The 15,473-nt window shown below is 40.1% G+C and overlaps 2 protein-coding genes across 2 annotated transcripts; both read left to right on the top strand.

The window, feature by feature from the left end:
• Positions 1-76: 76 nt before the first annotated feature.
• On the top strand, positions 77-4,481 carry mnx2b (motor neuron and pancreas homeobox 2b). Its single transcript, XM_007560120.2, has 3 exons — positions 77-1,442; positions 2,546-2,706; positions 3,406-4,481. The coding sequence occupies exons 1-3, from the start codon at positions 1,010-1,012 to the stop codon at positions 3,838-3,840; spliced, it is 1,029 nt and encodes a 342-aa protein (XP_007560182.1). The 5' UTR covers positions 77-1,009; the 3' UTR covers positions 3,841-4,481.
• A 3,608-nt stretch (positions 4,482-8,089) lies between these two features.
• Positions 8,090-15,034, top strand: atic (5-aminoimidazole-4-carboxamide ribonucleotide formyltransferase/IMP cyclohydrolase). The gene is made up of 15 exons (XM_007560117.2): positions 8,090-8,347; positions 8,516-8,642; positions 8,732-8,875; positions 9,703-9,791; positions 9,901-10,052; positions 11,642-11,798; positions 12,196-12,321; positions 12,402-12,509; positions 12,592-12,677; positions 12,759-12,848; positions 13,066-13,191; positions 13,272-13,364; positions 13,439-13,621; positions 14,487-14,642; positions 14,738-15,034. The coding sequence occupies exons 1-15, from the start codon at positions 8,329-8,331 to the stop codon at positions 14,855-14,857; spliced, it is 1,776 nt and encodes a 591-aa protein (XP_007560179.1). The 5' UTR covers positions 8,090-8,328; the 3' UTR covers positions 14,858-15,034.
• Positions 15,035-15,473: the final 439 nt, after the last annotated feature.

Below are 15,473 nucleotides of genomic sequence, written 5' to 3'. Positions count from 1 at the left end.
TTTTTTCAAAGCAGGCTGCAGACATTTCCGACACAAATCCTTGCGTGAAGGAGCTTCAGGGATGTTTGAAGAGAATTTGTCAGTGATGCACCATCAAGAAACATTTCTGGAGAGATTTAAGGCATCCATCACCTTCTGTCATTTCCCCAGCAACCACTGAATGAGACTCATCTTTCGCTGACGCCCTTTGACTTTTTCAGTCTTAAAATGGCATTAGTCCACATTAAGCGGGAGGCCAATTAACTTAAGGCCTCCTCTGCCAAGTCATTACAGTTTTATACGATTTGTGTGCAATTCTTGATCGTAAACTTTAATGGAAATGGTATGCCCTTAGCATGAGACGAGGCAAAGCGTTCGTATTAAAAACCTAAATGATGGACAGATTGTTTTCTGAGCAGTCCGAAGGCCCGTTTGATGCTGAATCTGCTGCTGAGGAGGATTTCCGCAGCATCTTTTCTTTGTGCCGAGTCGCTCCAATCTTGGGAGAGTCCGACTGAACATATAAGTGCCCAATCTTCTAATGTAACCCCCGCGCTTCAATACAGTTGAAGGTGTTTGCAGGCGGGACAAGGGTTGAACATTACCTCACTCTGAATGCTTTCTGGGGGGGAGAAACGAGCGAGTAATTAGCTGATTAGAGGCCCGTCGGAGCAGCTCCGCTTCCAGCCAATCCCAGCTCGCTCCGGCCCCCCCGAGGTGGAGAGGGGCGAATGGTGGCGAGCCGCATACCTTTGTAGTTTTAATGGTGCAGAGCGATATGTGTGAAGTGCGCTTAAGAAGAAAGGATGACTGGATGCAAGTGTCATAAAACAGCGTTGAAATAGTGATAACTCGTTAATGAATGTTTTTTTTTTCTTTCTTTTTCCCCTGCTCGCTCCCAGACTAATTGTATGAAAACGTCTCACTGAAGAGGCTTCACTGTCTGCGTGCTGACGCACAGCGCAGGTGCGCACCTTCTCAGCTTGTTTTCGTCAAAGGCTTCAAAGTTTCACCACTTACTTAGGACGACATGGAAAAGTCCAAAAACTTCAGAATCGACGCTCTCCTCGCCGATGAGACCCACCGTGGCGGTCGAGACGTTTCCCCGGGCCTGAGCAGCGACAGCCCCGGGAGCAGCCCGGTCTCTTGCCATCGCGCAGACACCCCATCCCCGCGGAGCGCTCACCTTCAGACGGGAATAATCCCCAAACCGAGCGTCCTAAATTTCCCGCACCCAGGCCTGGCTTCTCTGACACCGGGGGGCATTCCCGGTATGTACCCGGCACCGATGTATCCACTGAGCGCTCTGGGAGGGCAGCACCCAGCTTTCGCATACACCGGCTTCACGCAGCTGACACAGGGCTACCCGGAGCACCTGAAGGCGGCTGCCATGGCCGGATCTCTGCCCCTGGAACACTGGATCCGAGCCGGGATCATGATGCCGCGGATGCCGGATTACACCTGTAAGTGTGAGCAGATTTATTTCCACCCAAAACGTGAATTTTAAAAATTTGAAAAGAAAACAGGCAAAAAAGTTCCAAGAAAAACAAAATAGAGGATATTGCTTATAATGTTTCTGAGACATCGGGGATAGTTTATTATTATTATTATTATTATTATTATTATTATTATTATTATTATTATTATTATTATTATTATTATATGGTTGGGATGTTTTTTCGTTTGGTTTCTTTTTTTTTCTTTCCATCTTTTCAAAGCTGCACAATCTACACTTGAAATAAAATAAAATAAAAAATTCTGAATTAATAAATGTTCCTTTTAACCTTTTATTTTTCTTACTTTTTCTTACTGTTTGTTCATAATCCCAGGTCCCTCTTGAAAATGAGATCTGGATCTCAACGGGGTTTACCTGGTTAAATAAAGGAAATACAAATAATAATAAAAAAATATTTTGCTATTTCTATTTATTTAGTTTCAAAGAATAATATTTGCACAGTATTTCCTCCAGAGTTTGAAGTTGTAGTGCTCCATCTCTGCAAGCCCCTACGTCTCTCACTGTACAGTGCGTCTCCATTTTTTTTATTGCTTATCCTTGTGTCATATTTTTAATTTTGTCTCATTTATTTCTCTATAAACGCCAACAAGATGAAAATTGTCTTTGTGTGACGAAGTAACTATAAACAAACACCTAAAACGTACTGTAGTTCATCAATAAAACCCCAAAAGCCTTCATTGGATTTTCATTAAGTTAATGGCATGCCTGCGTTTTTATGGCCCTTGCGCCCGCTTCTGCTGCGTCCCCCGTCAACAATAAACTGCAGTGAAGCTATTATAGTTAATGATGGCCACAGAGTGCTGGCATATGTGTCCCTGTTCCCACCCACAGCATCACAGTGAACTTCTCATGTCCTTGGTGTTTTATAATTAAGAGAGGTGTCTGTGTTTGTTCCAAATATTTAGATATATAAAGGAAAATGTAAATGAACCTAAATTTGCTTTGTAACCAACTTCAAATACGCCTTATACCAAAGCTGTTTGCTGCTCTCGAGACAAATAGCAAGAATTTGAAATATGTGACTGACAACTGATGCTCTTCCTCTTCCAGCAGGCCCTCAGTCCGGCCTGTTGGGGAAATGTCGCAGGCCTCGTACGGCCTTCACCAGCCAGCAGCTCCTGGAGCTGGAAAACCAGTTCAAACTGAACAAGTACCTGTCCAGACCCAAGCGCTTCGAGGTGGCCACGGCCCTGATGCTGACCGAGACGCAGGTGAGACGGCATCATCGATCAGGAGGTTTGGCTTCTGAGCTCATCGTGCCTCAGGGTGAAAGTCTTCAAACGCAAACACGTGGAAAGTTCTCGTTCCAGGCTGCTGCGTGTTATTGCCTTTAACGTTGATATGTTGGATTTTTGTGGCTAAATCTCAAGGCTTTCCTACGATTTCTAACGGTTTGTTTTGGCCTGTCACAGCCAGGCCAACCTTTGAACACTGTGCGGAGAAAGAGTAACTGTAAAACCAAATTCATTTACAGCTTTAAATATCAAAGTCAATATATTGTTTTTACCATAAAAGCTTTAAAATATTGCACAGACTTAAAAACAACCAATAATTCACACAAACATGAAACTTTATACACGATTTCAACAAGGACTAGATTGTTCATAAATCCAGTCTGCACTGTCAATGACCTCCAACTCTAGAACCATTCTGCGTCATTTCTTTGCGTATAGGCTTAAAATACATTTTGTATTACATTTTACCAGTGGCAGGGTTAAATGAAGGATAGAACTTTTCTCCAAAGGAGATTTGAGCCAACAGAAAATTAAAAAAAAAGAATGAAATTACATAAAATAAAATTTATCTCCCAGCAATTCCTTTACAAATTCAATTGTTTGAACTGTTGTCATACAGATCTTATTTTTCGAATGTATTAAAAATATCTATCACGTTCCATTCGCCCCCTGCAGGTCAAGATTTGGTTTCAGAACCGGAGGATGAAGTGGAAGCGCAGCAGGAAAGCAAAGGAGCAAGCATCCGCCTCCAGCAAGGCGGAGGGGGAGCAGCTTAGAGGTGGAGGAAAAGTAACCAGCGACAAAACAGACGAGGCCAGACGAGGTTTAAATGTGGACGGCAGACGGGCAGACTACGGGTTGGAGGATGGAGAGGATGGGGAGGAGGACGACGAGATAGACGAAGAGGAAGAAGAAGAGGAGGAGGACGGGAGCCAGCATGGGTATCGCATCACCGTGAGCAACAAAGTTGAAATATCACGGTCCACAGACTTCTTGCAGCACCGCAGCAAGCTTGGCTACGACCCCCTCAGCCCGTTCTCTGATGATGAGCTGGAGGGGGTTCAGGTAGGAGGAGGAGGAGGAGACCGGAAGATTGGGGCAGGACTGTGAGGAGACCCCAGGAAGACCCTGAATGTTACAGAGATTCTACCAGGACAACTGCTCAAAAAGCAGCTGTTTGTGTTTACTCTAAAAAACAGTTTCCAAATCTGAAAAATATGTATGTTTTCATTTCCATCAAAAAAGTATTTTCTTTTTTTTTAAGAAAAAAAAACACACACACACACTAATAATTAACACAGCACATTCTGGACTAATTAGTATCTGAATAAAATCACTTTATGTACTGTAAACTGGGTAGCATGTGAAAAAATGAGCTTTTTATCATCCTGCAAATATGTCACTTATTATTTGGCAACATCCTGTTTGTTAAACCTGCTGACAGCTGGAGCTCAACCCTGATAAAAACACATTTTCTGTAAATGAAGGATGTAAAGACAGTCTGAGGACAAACAGCTTGTGCTGCGTTCAAGAGCCACGAAGGTAAAACAGGTTGCATGGTACTGCGACGTGAACGTCACGTGTTTTAATGTAAATATCACTGTTTGTCTGTCATTGCTAACGTTGATGAATCCGTTCCTGTCGCTGACATGCAAGTGAATGAGTTTAATTTATTTGAATGGTTGCAAAGATTAATTAGAATCGTATTTATGTCAAACTTGTCTGTGGTACAACTGTGAAATAAAAAAAGCGAAAGTAACACACGACTGGAAATTATTCAACTGTTTTCACACTTTCATTCATTATTCATTGGTGAACAAAATATATATATAAAAAAAAAACCCTGATTGTTTACAACTTCTATGCACCTGTTAGCCACACAAATGCCAAATAGAAATACCATGTTTGTTTCTGTGTAGACTCTGCCTGTTGTAAAAACTCCTGCTGGTTGTTTCCTGCAGTTGTGTAATGCACATCAAAATTTCCACATCAGCTGCAATTTACCAAAAGGCTCCAGATATTAATTACTAGGAGGTGTTTACTGATAGCCAAATAATTAAACTAATGAAGGGAAGCAAAGCAATCAAAAGCCTAATGGTGAGCGGTCACACAAGGCCATTTTTTAACAGCAACAGCACATTTAGCTGAACTGACTCAGACTTTTATTGGGCACCAGTGTGATTAAGGAGCAGGTCGGTGTACAGCTGATGAGGTGTGTTTTCACCCCATGTTAGACCACAACCACATGTGAGATTACATGATTTCATAGAAGATCCTGACTCTTTTTAGCACAAAAAACAAGTTTCTTTAAAAACTGGAATTGTAGTTTGTTATCTTGTTTGCCAATGAGACTGTTCGTTCAGTTTCACTGGTAACCCAGTCTTTTATTCTCCATTCACACAGTTGTGAATGGAGAATAAAGGACCAATCCTTTAAAAATGATTTGTGTTTTATAGAGTGGGAAAAGGCTGAAGGAAATCAAAAGCAACCACACAACATGCAGACAAATTCACATATGCAACATGGCTCTCAGAGTGAACATCCACCTGTTATAAATGTCCAGATTTATGTTGAAAATTTTAAAAAGCAAAAAGGTGCATGAATATAAACTCATGCTTTGTTTTGCCCCTGTGTTTGCACCTAAATCTGATTAACCAGAAACAGTTCAGCTGTCACTTTCATTCCTGCATGGCTGCAGCTGCCTCCAGTGTCCATGCATGTGTCTGGATTGAGCTACATAGAAACAGTTATTACAAAATCAAATAGTTGAATCTCCCTCTGTAATACATAAAGTATGTATTATTCAGCTGAGTTAAATGACTTCTGCCATTGGTAAAATGTTCATAACACGTCCCTACAAATGACAATTGAGTGTGCAAAGCAAATAATATGCACACCATACATACATACATACATACATACATACATATATATATATATATATATATATATATATATATATATATATATATATATATATATATATATATATATATATATATATATATATATATATATATATTCAAAATGTCTATACACTGAGAGCACAGTGGGGACCCTGTCACATCCTTAGACCAGATGAAAATGGAATCTGATTCCATCAAAATTAATAAACATCGATATTTGTTAACGTCATGAATTTACTACATATCTTAGTGTGAAAGGAAGAACACTGAAGCACACATTTTGTCCACATCCAGCTGATTCAAAGATGTGAATCAGTTGGGTGTGGTTACTTTCACAAAGGTACAACTTCTGATTGAAAAATGATTTGCAGGAAAACAAAACAATTAAACCGAACGAAGCAAACGTGATTTTCAAGTCAAATTGATGATTAGGATAAACTTTGTATTCAACACAAATTTATGTTTCAAAAATCCATCTGACTGATTGAATAGTTTGAATAGTTTGCTCAGTCAAATGTCTCAGCTCCAACGAGAGGATTTCTAAAGATCTTTTATTTTTCTTCCTTTAACTCAAAATACAAAGAATACCTTCATTAGCAGACTGGAATGAATCAACCACTGAGTGTGTGTGTATTTTTTTTAATTAGGCTGATGAAAAATCATGCAAATCAATAGGACCTAATATAGCTGTGTGACTTGTCATCTGTTTGACAAAAGGCCCCTTTGACACAGAACAAAAATCACAGCTAATTGATAAGGCAGAAGAGCAATATATGGATGCCATTGATTCTATTCATCCTGTAATTTAATCCAAATTCAGGCGTCACGTTGATAAATAAAAAATAAAATAAAAATCCCTGCGCATAAATTACACTTAGTGCTGATAATGCTGTCAGTTTTCTCGACGGCCCTCAGACGAAAGTGCTGACGGCTCCATCACTTCTTTCATTTTTGAACCAATAATGCATAGTGAGCCTGTGTTTTACCATAAAAACGTTTCACGGTCTATTGAATCACTCAAGTCACCTCTGAGATGTCAGAGTGGTTACCAGAAACCCCCATTTTCATGGTTACACAAATAAATTGGCGTCTTTTTGCTTTGTTGGATTATAAATCAGGGGCCCCTTAAAATATTTACACCCCGCGGTTTAATCAATCAGCAAAACGTCGAGCTCATTACGTAAATATGAACAGATTGCACGATCTTTTAACGTAATCACACGTATTGCTGCTGCTTTCTCAAGGCCCTGTCCTGTCACTTAACTAATGGACAAGTACTGCGGTGCCCAATAAATCCACATCTGTCCGACTTAAAACGCTGTTCGAAAGCCTGAAAATGCAGCATTTTTATTTATTTTTTTACCAGTAAAGTTTATTGAAGAGGCGTCAGCGGGGAGAATGTATTCATAGAGCGTCATTTATTGTTGTGGGAAATATGCGTTACAGGTGTCGCGCCAATTATAATGAGAATGGTGCCAATCTCGACGTCAGCGTAACCTTCAGTGCCCGATTATCTGCAGAAACACTTAACTGAATCAACAAATAGAGAAAAGTAAAGCTGAGATTCCTTGTTCTTTACATCACTGGTTCAGCGCAGCATGGTTCGTCAGGTAAAGTTCATTGTTTTTCTTTAAAGTTTCGATTATGTAAAGAGACTTTAAAAAAAATTATTTATTTATTCATAGATATACTGCAATATCTATACTATGCATCTGATAAGCTGCTAATCAGATACGTCCATTCGTTCACAGTTTTCGTACATGAGCTCTGTCTGCCCTCTGGTGGAAAAATAAAAGAAGACACTCTCAAAAATTATTCAGTAATTTTTTTAAAACGTGGTATTTTTTTTTTACTTTTACTATTTCCTCAGTAACGTTGTTGTAATATATATAAATATTTTTTATTGTCACATAGATGTATTTATTTTTACTTATTGGTCCTTGAAATGTTCATGCCTTATGTAGTTTTTTTTTTTATTCATGTAGTTTTAAGGAAAATTTATAATAAAATGTTGGTCTGTTTTGTAATTTTGTTGACTCCGAGCTGATGCAGTTTTTTTTTTTTATGTAAAACAACAAAAACATGATGTATTTATTTAGGTATGAGGCAAAAATATCAGTGAGACAAGAATATGGGGATTATATGGAAAAATTTTGACTTCATATTTTAAAAAACTGAAGTTTTGCATAAAGACTTGAATTCAACGATTGAAGGATTTATCAAATATGCGTGGAAGAATCAAAGCAATACATGCTTTGATTATAACATGACAATAAAGCTAAAAAAACAAACAAACAAAAAAAAAAACGCTCCCAACCACTTCTAAAGGAGCTCGTCTGGTGACATGAGAGTCGTTGGCACCAATTATGAAGTTCTGGCCAGGATTTCTATGTTGTTTCTCCCATGTCACCAGTCGGACTCCGTAACCCTTTGCGTGAAAATGCACATTTTCTGCGCCGTTGGTTCGTTTTGGGTGCGTTTGGTTTGTGGGACTGGCCGCCCTACGGTGGCCGACCTCAGATGGGCGGTTCCCTGGAGTTTGGAAGCACATGATGAATTTGTGAAGAGCTTGAAAACTTCCCTGTCTCTTGCTGGTTTAGCTCTTCAGCGCTGACTGAAAGTGAAACAGCCTCTGCAGAAAGAGCCAGCTTGACATCCAGACCGAGCGTTTCCTCACACTGCAGCTGTGAACATGGCCTCCACAGAGCTCGGTAAGAGCTCGGTGTTTTTTTCTCTCCCAACTTCTATTCAAGCTTTGTCCTCTGATGAAGTGTTTCTCTTCCACACGCGCAGAGCTAGCTAAGCAGCTAGCATTAGCCAGCGTGCAGAGCTTTTGCTTCGCCGAAGCACTTACTTTAAACGAGTCTCTGTCATTGCAGCTCTTTTGAGTGTGTCGGATAAAACTGGACTGGTGGACTTCGCCAAACACCTGGTGAATGTGGGCCTGTCTCTGGTGGGCTCAGGAGGCACAGCCAAAGCCCTGCGCGACGCCGGACTGGCTGTCAGGTTGGTGGTTTAGCTGGACCCCTCGGCTGCGTTCAAATCTGCTCTGTGCTGAGGGCGCTTCTTCTTTTTCTTTTTAACCTGTGTGTCAGGGATGTGTCTGAGCTGACCGGACATCCAGAGATGCTGGGAGGCAGAGTGAAGACCCTGCACCCTGCTGTCCACGGAGGCATTCTGGCCAGGAAAAGCGCCTCTGACTCTGCAGACATGGAGAAACTGAGATACAGCCTGGTCAGGTGAGGAGGGAACATCTCCAATATTTAAACCCACATCCAGTCTTTTATCTGTATTTTTACCTTCTACAGTTCTTTCACTTATTTAAAAGCAGATGAGAAACTGTTGCAAGGTTGACTTAAATCAAACATCCTCTGCAACTTGTGGCTTTGAAGCACTTCACAAGCTCATCTGATTTAATGGCAGTGCATGCGCATGTTATCAGCAAGCACTGCTGATCATCTTGTGACTCTTGTTTAACTGAGACCAGCAGAAAATGATTAAATTGCAGACACATCGTGCTGGGGCCTCTGGAACTGATTTGGTGGGAAAATAAATAAATTTGTTGTGAAGTTCTGTGAAGAGAATTGCTTATTTCAACACCAGTAGATTCTGTGAAAAGGGTAATTGGGGAAATTTACTGTATGAGGCTTTAGAGAAAAGTGTAGCAGAAGTCGGTGAAATGAGAGCAATGCACACTAAACATTTAGGGTTCTTGAACTGACTACTGCTGATTATTATTGTATAAAAAGCAAACAAAAAAAAGGAACTGGATCCTTAATGTAATTGATTTCACAAATTTGGTCCACCATGACTAAAATTGTTGAAACATCTTTGTTCCCAAAACTGATGTAAGCCTAAAGGTTTGAATTAAAAGTCCAAGTATTTTTTATATACAAACTTGCATTTTCACTGATATTCAATAAAACGAAACGGGGAAGCATTTCAGAGCTGCTACCCGTACATACTTAATCAGTTCAATGTTAATTCTTGTCATTTGTGAATGGATAAAGTTTGAGTATGTTCCTGATTAAATTAGTGAACTTGTTTTTCTGTTTGTTCTTTAAAGAGTGGTGGTGTGCAACCTCTACCCTTTTGTAAAGACAATCTCAAGCCCAAATGTGACTGTGGAGGACGCTGTGGAGCAGATTGACATTGGTAAGTCAAGCTAATGAGAGCCTTCATGCAGTCTTTGTAAGATGAACATTTTGAAGTAAAACCACCAACAGTTGTTGCTTAGAAGTCTGAACGTTTGGTGTCTCTTGAGGCGGTGTAACTCTGCTGAGAGCAGCAGCTAAGAACCACGCTCGGGTCACCATTGTGTGCGATCCGGCTGACTATTCGCTGGTTGCCAAGGAGATGGAGGATTCAGGAGACAAAGATACGACCCTGGAAACCCGCAGGAAGTTGGCTCTGAAAGTGAGGCATTTTCGGGTTTTTTTCCCCCACTATTTTCCGTTTGCTGTGTTTAAAATGCAGAAGTTTCTAATTGACTCAAGTTTTGACACGTTTATGAAAAGTCTTGCTTTGTTTTTCTGTCCTGCACCACAATATTTTTATTTATTTATTTATTTATTTATTTTTTCAGATTTTTGGAAACTTAAGATTTTTATTTTTTTTGTCTTTCATTTAAAACAACAAAAAACCGTTTAATTCCTTTTAAAATCTGAGATTCTTCTAAGTTTGTCTTTTTTTTCATTAGTTTTTATTTTAATAGGAACTAAATTGTGATAACAGAGTTTTATGGGGCTCAGACTCTCTTGGAAATACTAGAAAATTGTGTGATTTTTTTGTTTTTACCATTTTCCATGTCTTTACGTTTGGGGGGAAAATAAAATTGAGAGTGGGGACATTTTTTTTCTTCATTCCAATTTCTAAAGTATAAAAATATAATGATGAAAATATTTTTTTTCATGTGCATTTACATTTAAATGACATGATTTATCTTTGATTAGGCTCATCACAACTTAATTTTAAAACTTTTCTCTGTGATTTAGAAATAGAAATAAACTTTATAGCCCCTCAGTGGGGAATTTCAGCTGTACTAGTAACAAAAAAAATAAATAAGAAGAGAGACTGTGCAGTCAGGACAAATTTACAAAATAAAAGAGACTGCAGGTTGCAGAATAATTGGATTTTAAAAATGTACAAAATGAATACGTATATTTTTGCATTTAAATTAGAGATAAGAAAAGCAAATTATAAGAAAATCAAAAATACCAGCTGTGCAAACAATAGCAGGGATGTTAAATCTTCTTTAGAACAGTTTTGGTTATAAAGTCTGCAGAAGGATCTTCAGTGATGCTCATTTGTACCTCTAGGATGCAGCAGATTGAAGGAGTTCTCCAGTTCACCACTTCATTAACTTTTTACCCCCTTAAAGTTAATTTTATTTTTTATTTTTTTCAAACAATTGAATACATTTGCAGGTTTTCACAAACTCTTATACTTGAGATGCATCTGGTTGAATAAACTCCAACTCTTTTACACAAATCTTCTACAAATCCAAGAGTTATACATTTCAAAATTGAGTTCATATATTTTGAGTCTAGATGCCAAATCGGCAGCTACGGCACGCTCTAAAACTGGAAGACCATTTCAACATTTTGTTTCATGACTTCTGAAATCTGATGACATGAAAGCAATTAAATGAATGGATTTTGTGTGTGTTTGACTTGGAATTGGTCAGGAAAAACAAAATCCATAAAGAGGGGCTATATGATGTTGTTTTTCCTTCTTCTTCTTCTTTTGTGTGTGCATGTGAAAAGGTGATGGTCAGAGCAGGACAAAGTCCAGAGTAAACTTTTTTTTATCACAGGTGTTGTAAGAGGTCACAGCTTTAGCATTTCAGGCACCTGAACTTTAACTGTAACTGATTGGTGAAGCTTGCAGACAAAAATACTTTCCTCAGTTTTTACTCTGGGTGGATTAATGGCAAAAAGTGAATTTTTAGTCAAATTCTTAAATGTGAACCAGGCTCATGCATGTGTCTTTGATTCCCTCTCCAGGCCTTCACACACACAGCGCAGTATGACGAGGCCATATCTGACTACTTCCGTGGGCAGTACAGTCGCGGAGTGTCCCAGCTGCCCCTCCGTTACGGCATGAACCCCCACCAAGCCCCCGCTCAGATCTTCACGCTGCGCTCCGAGCTCCCGCTCAAGGGTACAGGCACATCGCTGACAGCTCAGCTGACTGGAATATTTTAATTTCAAATTTAAAAGTGTGAAAACCTGAACACAATGCAAGTTTCTCTCTAACTACTATAGATGTGCATATCAAACTTCATAGTTTTAACGCATCAAAGGAAAACAAAGAAAAACACCAAGATTTGATTGCTGTATTTTTTTCAATTAATATTAAGCAGAAACAATTTTTGACCTGACAACTTTAATACAATTGAAAACAGATTATCTTTTGTGAACTGATGCTCCTTTTTACATCATGAAGTAATGCTCTCGGCGACAGGAACACCATTTCCTGCAACAAACTTTTTGTTCCCATGAAAATATTTTTTGAAACATCTGAATAATTTTGAGCTCTACTATTTTCTGTCCCTCAGTGGCAAATGGCTCTCCGGGCTTCATCAACCTCTGCGACGCTCTGAACGCCTGGCAGCTGGTCAGAGAGCTGAAGGCTGCCCTCGGCATGGCTGCTGCCACGTCCTTCAAACACGTCAGCCCTGCCGGTGAGACGACGACACTCTGCCGCTCCTCAATATGTCTGTGCTGCTTCACCTGCATGGTTTTTCCCGCCTCCTCGCTGCAGGAGCTGCAGTAGGAGTTCCTCTGAGTGAGGAGGAAGCCAAAGTGTGCATGGTCCATGACATGCTGAAGGATCTCACCCCTCTGGCCACAGCGTACGCAAGAGCAAGAGGTCAAACAGGCTGAGAGTCTATCGATGTAAAGTATTTTGTGTTTGAATCTGCGTGCCATTGACGTCAATGAAATCCTTCCAGGCTCAGACCGAATGTCGTCTTTTGGGGATTTTATTGCTCTGTCGGATGTTTGTGATGTTCCTACAGCCAAGATTATATCCAGAGAGGTGAATAAAAAAGAAACGAATACGAGTAGGTGACTGTTATTTTGAATGTAACGCTGTTTGTTTCGCTCTGGTGATTTTCAGGTGTCGGATGGCATCATAGCTCCTGGTTATGAGGAGGAGGCACTTAAAATTCTGTCGAGAAAGAAAAACGGCAACTACTGCGTGCTTCAGGTGAATGCGGCACAAGTCTCACTAGAGAATGCAGCTCCAGTTTATCCCTGCTTTCCTCAAGTCTGTTGATGGAGAAAATGTGTTTTTAACTTCCTACATAATCGAAGAAGTAACAAAAACACTGAAGCAAAGCCCAGTGCTGCGTTTGCTTCTGTTTAATGGTTTTTCCTGTTAAATAAAATCGATTTCTTTTTTTCACCTTGTTCCTTTCTTCCAGATGGATCCAGATTATGAGCCTGACAACACAGAGGTGAGGGTGCTGTTTGGTCTCTACCTCAAGCAGAAGCGGAACGACGCTCTGATCAACAAGGAGTTCTTCAGGAATGTTGTCTCCAAGGGTTCGGTGAGTCTCTGCGATGCACCGCTGCTCACCTGCACGGCCTGAGCGATCAACGCTAACTGCTCTCTGACCTCAACCACAAGCTGTCTGAGGACGCCCTGCGTGACCTCACCGTGGCCACCATCGCTGTCAAGTACACCCAGTCCAACTCGGTCTGCTACGCTAAAGCCGGACAGGTGAGTCCAGGCAGGAAACTGAGTGAAATGATCCGACTCGGCGTGAATTTTCCACTCGCCTGCGGTGTGTCCAGGTCATTGGCATCGGCGCCGGTCAGCAGTCTCGTATCCACTGCATGCGGCTGGCGGGTGACAAGGCGGACAACTGGTGGCTCAGACACCACCCTCGTGTTCTGAGCATGAAGTTTCGCAGCGGCGTGAAGCGAGCAGAGATGGCCAACGCCATCGACCAGTTTGTCAGCGACACCGTTGGCGAGGTGAGGAGGAGGAGGTGGAGGAAGAAGAAGAGGAGGAGATGACCACCATGTCTTTTGTAGCTCTGCTCTGCATGCATTTCATCAGTTCAGAAGTGTGTGTGTGTGTGTGTGTCTGTGCAGGAAGAACAGGATGCAACAAGAAAAACATGATTTCACTGCAACCAATGATTGTTGTATATGATTAATCGATTGATTATTCTGACGATTAATCTAATAAGAAAACTGACACATTCTGCAGATTAGAAATACGTTAAAAGATGCAAATAAACAAATATTTATTTCCTTATTTAGAAAAGGAATTGAACAATTTTTTTTTTTTGGCTAGATTGCAATAATGGCATTCCTTTAGCTTCATCGTTTGTAGCAAATTATGCAGCAAAAAGAATACATCTAACATAAACATGCAAAAAAGCCTTTTTGCTTAACTTAAAGTCAATACAGTGCAGGTATGATCTGTTTGAGCGATTTTATAATTGGATAGCAAAAGGTAAGTCTTCTTTTTTTACACAATTTGAACCAGGTGATGCTGAAACTCATTTGAAGAGTTCTGGGTAGTACATATTTATAAGTTGTTGTTTTTTTTATCTTAAATGCAAAATTTATATTTTTTGTACAGTGTTCTTTCAACGAATTACCTTTGAGTCTTCATAAACCTTTTAATGATGAATCGATTAATAAATTAGTTGATGATTAAGTAATTGATTCATTGCAATTAATCTTTTCAGTCCATCTACAGTTTGTCCCAAGCTGTGAGACTAGCAGTAGAAAACAGAGTGTTTAGTTTAAAGGATTTGTGGTCTGTGACCAAAACGGAAATTGATGTTGTGTTTTTTTTTTAAGTTTTTTGTGTGGTTTATGCTTGCAGGGCCCAGACCTGGCTGTCTGGAAGTCCATGTACGATGAGGTGCCGGAGTCTCTGACGGCTACTGAAAAGAAGAACTGGATCAGCTCCCTGCAGGCCGTCGCCGTCAGCTCGGACGCCTTCTTTCCCTTCAGAGACAACATAGATCGAGCCAAACGGGTAAATTGCACTCTAAGCATGTACACGCTCTTTAGCATGCGTGAAAGTCAGCCCAGTTTGCAGAGTAACCGTCTCTTCTGTCTGTCCGTATGCAGAGCGGTGTGGAGTTCATCGCAGCTCCTGCGGGCTCTGCTGCTGATGAGGTTGTGATTAACGCCTGCAATGAGCTGGGCATCACTCTGGTGCACACCAGCCTGCGACTCTTCCATCACTGAGCATTACCAACGTTTCTGATACTGAGACATTCCTACTGTTACTGTTGTAGAAGTGTAGAAATCACTACTAGTTTTTTTTTGTAACACTAGCTGCGTTCTAATATGAGTGAGCAATAAAGTAGCTGTGAATGTAGAATGTAGGTAATTCAAATAAATTGCTGAGTAGTATTGTTTTTATTCTTGTGGTCTGTTATCTTCCTTCTCTTTAATTTTTAACTTGGTATTTAGTTGCATTTTCTAGTACATTATTTTAAGTAATTTTGAATTTATCGCATTTTGAAAAATGACAAGTTTGTTCCACCAATATTTAAAAAACAACCACTTATTTTAGTATCACGATTCTCTATAGAATATGCATGAACAAATTCGCAACTACTATTTTTGGTCATATTGCTTGTTTGATTTCGAAACTCGGCTTACCTGAGTGTTTTTATACTAATTTAAAGTTGGCAACATATGAACAAAATGAATGTTAAGTAGTTGATTGCATGCTAGCATTATTTGCTTTATACAAGACGGCAATGTTTCCCCCTCACCCCCCCAAAAAAAGAGTTGTTATTCCCCTAGTGTCTTAAGTTTCTGTTTGTTTGTAGAACAAAAAATAGAGATGATCATA

The sequence above is a fragment of the Poecilia formosa genome, unplaced genomic scaffold, assembly GCF_000485575.1.
Source record: "Poecilia formosa unplaced genomic scaffold, Poecilia_formosa-5.1.2 Scaffold113, whole genome shotgun sequence".
Classification (NCBI taxonomy): domain Eukaryota; kingdom Metazoa; phylum Chordata; class Actinopteri; order Cyprinodontiformes; family Poeciliidae; genus Poecilia; species Poecilia formosa.
Note: the sequence above shows the minus strand (reverse complement) of the source record. Positions and strands in the feature narration are given on the sequence as shown.